This window comes from Lycium ferocissimum, chromosome 8 (assembly GCF_029784015.1).
Source record: "Lycium ferocissimum isolate CSIRO_LF1 chromosome 8, AGI_CSIRO_Lferr_CH_V1, whole genome shotgun sequence".
Classification (NCBI taxonomy): Eukaryota; Viridiplantae; Streptophyta; class Magnoliopsida; order Solanales; family Solanaceae; genus Lycium; species Lycium ferocissimum.
This window is the reverse complement of record NC_081349.1, coordinates 8,544,646-8,553,678: the sequence shown is the minus strand read 5'-3', so window position 1 is coordinate 8,553,678 and position 9,033 is coordinate 8,544,646. Positions and strand designations below refer to the sequence as shown.

Below are 9,033 nucleotides of genomic sequence, written 5' to 3'. Positions count from 1 at the left end.
CCGCCCGCTACAGCGATCGTATTCAACTAGTGACCTCTTGTTTTTCACCATTTTTTCACCCAGCATCCCAACATCAATCCGAGGCCCTACAGACTCAAACCAAACATGCACACACATATAAAAACAAACTACAGACTCACCCGTGGCATCGGAATTTACAACGAAGGTCTAATTTACTAAGTCAACCCCCACCTCCAACGGATTAAAACAAGTTTTCAACCAAATGCACAACTATAATCAAGTGCCCTTGTTTTAGAATTCTGAATCTTTAAGTTATCACTAGACTCGCTCCTAGTCTCGGAAATGAACCCGCAGAGGTAAAATGGTCAAAAGGCATGTAATGACCTAGCGTAGCGGGTCGTTATAGGATTGCCCAAAACCATATATGGGGACCAAAGACCCCATCCCCAACCGATGTGGGAACTCAACAAACCTCCACCCCCTATCCCCCTTCCCCCCACATGCCTAGGACTGAACATTTGGAGCGTGGATAATATAAGACAGGGGCTCAACATTGGGTAAATAATAAATAGGATGAGCGTGACTCTGACATCATGATAAAGAAATGGATATTGGGCCAACTCAACCCCAAAACTAACTCATGAGGGAAGAATTGTCCGAGATCATATAAAGAACTAAAACCATACTTATAAGATTACACTAGGTATGTTACTTTTTGTTGCCACCAATTTAAGGATAGGTTCTTTGTGGTGAGAATTCTCGAGAAAGATTTTACTCGCGCTAAGACAGAACTAATTAATGAAAAACCTAGTGGGCATTAATAATGACAAAATCAAGGAAAAAAAAAAAAAAAACAAGACAAACTTTGTTACCATACACATGTGTAAATGGGAAAGCAAAACGTCACATCGTAGGCATTTTGAGGATTTCCAAGAGTGTAAAGCCATCCCGTTGTGGGATTTTGTATTTCTGTTCTTCTCCCTACAAAATCTAAATTAAATTGGGATGATTGTCTTCTGTTTCCTCCATATCTCCATTTAGTTTTTCCTTCACGTGGCGAATTAAATTGCGCCAACAAATATCATCATTGGCAATGGTAATGTTTACAGGAATAAAAGTCAACTTGACAAAAAAGTCCTTTAAATCCCCATTATGACGAAACCGACTGCTGTACGAATCGCAACATTGGTGATAATTGTTTGAGTCAATCTCACTTCACTCCTCTAATATTTAAGAGTTAGAAAATGGTATCTCATTATATTTTAAATGAGAATGATAACCCTCTTATATAATATTTTTCGGTAAATTTTTTTTCTTTTGAATAAAAAATTTTTTATTTCTAAAATTAAAATACAAAAATATAAAACTCTTATTATTGTCCCATTCACCTATTCTGTTGAAAATAATATACTTATTTTTTAAGATGTAACAACTACTTAGAATAATTTGTTGATAAATTTCAAGCAAGAAGTTAGTATTTTTTTCAAGGGTGTGCTAAAGGCTAACTGAACACTTATTTTAAACCAGAAGGACTAATTTAATTTTAAAATTTTCATTAATAAGATGATTTATAGTCATATCTTATATGTAATATATTATAGACCACAAATTTAATCTAGTCAAAATTTTCATATCAATTGGGACAGAAAGTAGAATTTTACCAAAATTTGTAATTGACATAAAACTCACACGTTGAATGAGATTTATATATGTCCTAAATAGAAGTATTGAATTGTCAGAAACATATCCTAAATATGTCCTAAATAGCTTAGCTCTTGAAGAATAAAACAACTTTTCCAAATTTAATTCATACAATCTTTTTTCAAAAACTCTAAAATTTCAAACACCAATTATATACCAGGTGGAGCATGATACAATAGCTAGTGGCATATAGTACAAATATTCATGCAATTACTCATCCTTAGGCATATATCCCCCATACAACAACCAAACTCTGTTTTGTTGTCCAATGGAAGAACACACCTCTAAGCAGCCCCTTCTTTCACCTACAGAAATCTGCACAGACCAAGATAGTACTACTGATAATTTATCACATACTTATTTTGTTGCTGATGCAGATGATATTCCCCCAATCACTGGAATCCAAGATTTCTTCAGAGAGTTCACTATTGAATCTAAAAAACTATGGTACCTTGCTGGTCCAGCTATTTTCACCTCACTTTGTAGGTACTCTCTTGGTGCTGTCACTCAAACATTTGCTGGACATGTTGGTACTCTTGAGCTTGCTGCTGTTTCTGTTGAAAACTCAGTCATCGCCGGTTTCTCTTTTGGTGTCATGGTAATTATAAACTGGATTATGGTCTCATCTTCTTTCTTTCTTTTCCGCTACATGGTTTATAAACTGGGCAACAATGACTATGAGATTATTGAGAACTAGTTACTGCAATCTTTATTACATCTCTTAATTATTAGAATGTTTTATTCACCTCAAAATAAGAGTGTTGGAAAAGAGAATTACTTGAGAGGCCGAGATTGACTCTAAATTTCATCTCGCTCGATCTCACAGAGTTTATCTTGTTAGGCATCCCATCAGTTGAGGAGATGAGTTGTTGCATGGATAATTTTTACCTCATGAGGCTAAACTTTCGGATTGAGTAATTAGATCAGGTCATTTCTTCACTATAGTATCATAGACCCGTTCATATTCTTAATTTACCCATTATTGGATCGTGTTATATATATATACGAACATTCCGTGTTCGATATTCGTTGAGGAAATGGAGAGCTGTTTCCAACCTTGGGCAAATCCGTACCTCATGAACTAGTTTTTAGTGTTGAGACAGGCTCCATTGTCCATTTTCTAACATTTCCGAAGCTGAATTGCACGTACACTTCAGCTAGAGCAAAATCACATGGGTATTTGGTGTTTACTCTCAACAATATTTTGCATCAGAACCCCAAATCGAAAACGAATATGTCAGAACAACCATGTTCTTGATTTAATTATGAATATTTCGATCTTTGTTGAAATTTGAATTAGCGGACATTTTTTTCTTGTTTTGTTTGGAAAGTTGGGAATGGGAAGTGCACTAGAAACACTATGTGGACAAGCATTTGGAGCAGGACAAATTGACATGCTAGGGGTATACTTGCAAAGGTCATGGGTTATTCTCAATTCCACAGCAGTAATTCTTATGTTACTTTACATTTTCGCGGCGCAAGTTCTAAGGTTGATCGGACAAACAGAGGACATATCACGGGAAGCAGGGAAAATGGCTTTGTATATGATTCCTCAATTATTTGCATATGCCATGAATTTTCCAATAGCTAAGTTCTTGCAGGTATAAGGCGAATTTTAAATTTAATATACAGTTATGCGTTGCAGAATTTAATACTATTTGTTAAAATGTTAGTGATTTTTCACCTATATATCTATGCTTCGTGTCAATAAAACTTGATTGCAGTCACAGAGCAAGATTATGGTGATGGCATGGATTGCAGCAACAGCTTTGGTTCTGCATACAATTTTTAGCTGGTTGTTTATGCTAAAACTTGGGTGGGGACTCGTAGGCGCAGCGGTGGTGCTGAACTCATCGTGGTGGTTCATAGTGGTGGCGCAGATGCTATATATATTTAGTGGGACTTGTGGACAAGCATGGTCTGGTTTCTCATGGAAGGCTTTCCTTAATCTATGGGGATTTGTTAGGTTATCTCTTGCCTCTGCTGTGATGCTCTGGTTAGTAATCCACCTTTCAGTTTCTCTGTTTTGTTGTGGCACACTTAAAAGGATTTCTCCTTATTCTTGGACAGTACAAAGAATTTTTATATTGGCACAATACTTAGATAAACACTTTAATTTGACCTCAGCTGGCAGCTAAATAACTCAACTTGATTTAAGTTGGCCCCATATAACACTCTAATCTGGCAGCCATGTGTGGGGTCCGGCACCAAAATAACCCTAAAAAAAAGGTATGAACCAAAATACCCCAGAAAAAAAAAAAGAGTACAAAAGTACCTTTAACGCATGAAAATCATGCGTTAAAGGACTTAACGGAGAAATACCCCAGGAAAAAAAAAAAAAAAGTACAAAAGTACCTTTAACGCATGAAAATCATGCGTTAAAGGACTTAACGAGACGGACCGTTAAGTCCTTTAACGCATGATTTTCATGCGTTATGGGATTGTCTTTTTTTTTTTTTTTTTTTTAATTTCTTTCTTTCTTTCTTTCTTTCTTTCTTTATTTTCTTTCTTTCTTTCTTTCACACTTTTTTACATACTTTGTACATAGATTAATCATGCTTGAGAGACTCCAAAACTTGAATATTTTATATAGAACCCTATTTATTATTGTGCGATTAATAATAGGCTCAACACATCAAGGATACACAAAACTTCGGATTGTCGTTTTAGTGGTTGAAAAGTGTCAAGTCATTTTTGTTTGAAGACTTATTGTCATTAGCTTTAAGTTATTTATGTTTTAGGTTTCACGTTATTTTTATATTAATGCGTAAATTTATTTTTAGTGATTATAACTTTATTTTTATAATCAATTAACAAAATATCAATTCATGATTAATTATTTATGTGTAATTTTTTTTTTTTTTTTGCGTTATACCCTTCAACCCCCAACTAATTGGAGTCCGCAACTTAAATAACCCAAAAAGTGGATTTGGGTACCAAAATAACCCATTAAAAAACCTTTTGCTCACTAATTTATTTGTAAGTTGATGAAATTTTAAATGGTCATAACTTTGCGCTAGGATGTCCATTTGATGCGATTTTTTTTTTTTTTTTGATTTTAGGTATTTTTTCGAGATCTATGCATCTGAACTGCCGCAAGGCTGTTCGCCCGCCCCGAATTTTCCAAAAAAGTCCGTTATCCCATTCAATTTCAATTTTCCCCCAAATTCGTGCGAATTATCATTTATTTTTTTTTTAAATCTAATGGCGAAAAATATATTTCAATTCCATAATCCCGTGATAATGATGTTTTCAATGTCAATTTCAAGGTTCCAAATTCAATTTAAGAAAACAAGTTAGATAGCATTAGTGAACATACAAAATAATAAAAAGTGTCTACATTGTTACTTTAACCAACTTGGCTTGGTGGTAAAGCCTTTGGCTTTTGACTTTTTTATCTCATTCACCAGGATCAAACCTTTTTATGAGCATTGAGAAGATATTATTAGTAAAAAAACGAACTAATTTATTTAACGATTAACATGGGATAAACAAGTAATTAACATGGGAAATTTTTTTTCCAGAAATAAACATATTAACAATGACATAATTAACAAATATTAACAATGCCATAATTAACAAATAATTAACGAGATCCATGGAGGTGTCATATTTGTAAATACTAAATTATTCATTATTCTTGAAATTAACTAAATTTTTTTCTCTAATTAGAACTTACTTAACTAGGATAAGTTATGGAGGATTTAATTAGTAATTTTGAATAATCCATGATATTGTATTGTTGATTATAATTTACTTAACACATGTAGTTAAAGTAATAACGAATAAAATTTTATATTAACTAACTAATCCTTCGTCAAAATATTATGTTGGTACCTGGGGTATTTTGGTTCATACCCCTTTTTTTTTGGGTTATTTTGGTTCCGGACTCGTCATGTGTGTGCTACAAGCACCAGTGACGTGGCAAAAAACAATAACAAAATGACATGTGTAAGAAAAAAAATTAATTGGAAAAAAGAGAAAAAACATTTTAAAGAGCCCTCACCCACCCCTAAGGATCCCATCTTTCTTCATCATCATCATTGGTACCCCTGCTTCTACCCCTTCTCCATTCTTTTCTTCTTAATTCAAAACTCTTCCCCCAAACCATAATTTGATAAATTTTTCTCTTTCAAAAGTTAACTAATGAATTTCTCAAGTTCTTTATCCTTACAGGAGATAAAATAATAGTGGAGTATTGATTACACACAAAAATAAAAAATAAAATTGATTTTTCTTCACAATTAAGTCTTGCAATTTTTGAAGTTTTAGGAATTATTATTAATTTCATAAGTGTTTTAGAATTGTTTTAAGCTAAGAACGAAGAAGTGTTGTTGGAATGAGGCAAGTTTTCGATAAGTAATAGTTGAAACCTCCATTGTTGTAGTTGGAACTCTTGGGATCTATTCTGATCTACAATTAATAATAACAACAACAACAAACCCAGTGTAGTCCCATATGTCACGACCCGACTAGGGGCCATGACGGGTACACGGAGCTGACTACTGAGCACCACTTATTATGCTAATCATCATACCCAACCTGAACATACAAAATCTCCAAGGCAACACATATATATACATAAGCCCTCACTTCATGGCGCAAAAAAATGATATACAAAAATATACACTGATGTATCCATGAGACAGCTACTACCCACGCATACGTATCTACGAGCCTCTACTAGAGCTTGAGACATAAGGACGGGACGGGCTAGGACAGGACCCCGTCATACCCGAATATGTACACAAAATAATATATCAAAACTACACCTCCGGAGTAGGGAAGTGCTCCTGTGCAAGAAGATCTGGCTCCTAAGGATCTGGACCGTCCCTCTGTCTACCTGTAGGCATGAACACAGCGTCCAAAAGAAAAGGTCGTCGGTACGAACAATATACTGAGTATGTAAGGCATACATGGTAACACAATAAAGAAATGTAGAAAGCATGAGAAGAAGAGATAACTGTAACTGCTCGCCTCTTTAAGGCGGAATCATGCATGCTTACTTTTTACCTTCATAACGTATCACATATACATACATAAACTGTCTGAATCAATAACATCATTAGCCCGTGTCCGGGCCTCCCGCGTCCGGGCCTCCCGCGTCCGGGGTAGTCATGTCACACCGCCCACTAGTGGTGTCATGTCCGGCCATCTAGGCACGGTGTTATCATAATCCGCCCGCCTTAGCGGTGTCATGTCCGGCCATCTAGGCACGGTGTAATCTCATCATTATATACTTATCATAAAGCATGCATTAGGACTCAATTAAAAGCTACAACTCTATCGGGGTAACGTAAGGTCGAGAACACTAACCCCCCCCCCCCTCCCCCCGATTCCATTATGGAGTAGTCATGATCATCATATCTCACCTTGAAGGAATGAGCATTTTTTAGGTGAGCTTAACAACAATGAATAACATCGAGAATCATATGGGATGGGTAGCTTCATGAGACTACCATATCATAAGCTTTAGGATCTCTAGACATAAATTCATCATCATCTTTATCATATTCATAGCACATCTCCTATCTTTATCTTATGAGAAGCTCTTAATAATCATGGACTCATAGTTTCCGGGACACAAGAGAGTCATGGAAAGATAAAGGAAGTCATGTTGATATTATAGAAATCATGCCTTGGAAAAGAAGGGACTAGCCTCACATACCTTTATGCCTCTCTAGCCTTATCAACTAAACGCTTCCTTCACGTTAGCTATTCTACATTCAAGAGAGTTCGTACCAAGATTAAGTAACCGGAAACATACTTGAAGCTAAGCTAAGGCGACTAAGGGCTAACGAAAATTGGACAGCACTTCCTTTATTTCTACAACTTCCTCCATATAATACAACAACTCCCAAACATCAATAACAACATTCATAGTATCATAATCAGTAACTTCTTCAAGTTCAACATTATCCAATTCCCTACCAAAATGATTCATGACCATAACTATGGCATATCACCGTGTTCTCATATAATACTTCTTTAACGTCATTTGTATCATTTACAATAAGATTTCACTCATAACATATCAAGAATCATGATTCATGTCAAACTACTATTCAAGAATATCATTGTTTCCACATTTGAGCTCCATATTCCATTTTCTCCCCCAATCTACGTCATTCAACCACCCAATACTTTTAATAGCATGAAATGAACATAAAACTCACCTTTGATGAGGTAGGAATGAGCTTTGGATGAAAATACTTCACTTGGAGAAAACCCTAGCTTCAATTCCAAGGAGATTTCTAGCTTCCATGAACCCTTGTTAGCCTCCTTGCACTTGATTCCACTAAGTATTGGTGTTTGATCTTGGATTCACCTTGAGTTTATGTTAATGGAGTGTATGGAATATTCTAGAGGTCTTGAGAGAAGTGGAGAAGATGGGAAATGAAAAATAATAACTTGGATCACTTATTTATACTTAGAGAAAAAGCTCTCCCGATCATGTTATACGGACACTTATACGGTCCGTATAACTTTATGCGGTCCGTATAAGTGACCGTATTTCACCATCAGGGATTTTCTCTTCCTGTAAAGGTTATATGGATCGTATACAGTTACCGTATAAGTGGTCGTATAACTCCACTTTTCCGTAATTGTTCTCGTTGATTCGTTTGATCTCCAATCCTTATGGAACCTTCTTAGCACTTGTTTAACACTTCATTAACAATCTAAGGAGCGTTATAACACTTCCTCAAGACATTATTAAATCAACATTAGCTCGGTACTTTGCAAAACCCCTTCCAAAACACGACTTATACCTTGCTTTCCTCAACGAACTTTCTTCTCTTGCCTCAATTGTCTTTGGAATCTTTATTAGAATCGCCAAGTAACCTTTCTTACTTGTAGGGATATCATATACATCTCACCCTGCATTAGTCTATCTACCACATGACGACATGAAATTTTTCGAGGTGTAACACCATAAGTGGAGTCTGGGGAGGATATAGTGTATGTAGACCTTACCCCTACCTTAAGAAGGTTGAGAGACTATTTCTGATAGACCCTTAGCTCAAAGAACAATGTAAAGGCAGTAGAACAAGCCAAAACACCAACAAGATCATAAGATAACCAAGGCTAAAGGAACATCATACAGTAATAAAAATAATATTAATACTCTGAGAAAGGAAAAGAAATATGCCCGCCTACCTACTAACCCTCTACTCTAATTCTCGACCTCTACACCCTCATATCAAGGGTCATGTCCTCGGTGAGTTGAAGTTGCACCATATCCTGCCTAATCACCTCATCCCAATACTTCTTTGGCTTACCTCTATCCCTCCTTAAACCCACTACGACCAACCTTTCCCCTTCCTTACCCAACTTCCCCATACTCCTCTTCCAACACAACCATCGCACCCC

The 9,033-nt window shown here is 35.8% G+C and overlaps 1 protein-coding gene across 1 annotated transcript in view; it reads left to right on the top strand.

Moving 5' to 3' along the window:
• The first annotated feature begins 1,896 nt into the window (after window positions 1-1,896).
• LOC132067171 (protein DETOXIFICATION 29-like) overlaps window positions 1,897-9,033 on the top strand; it is a 27,124-nt gene continuing 19,987 nt past the window's right edge. Inside the window, exons 1-3 of the mRNA XM_059460320.1 lie at window positions 1,897-2,260; window positions 2,994-3,263; window positions 3,387-3,658. Coding sequence (XP_059316303.1) covers window positions 1,931-2,260; window positions 2,994-3,263; window positions 3,387-3,658 — 872 coding nt within the window. The 5' untranslated portion in view covers window positions 1,897-1,930. The remainder of the gene's footprint in view (window positions 2,261-2,993; window positions 3,264-3,386; window positions 3,659-9,033) is intronic.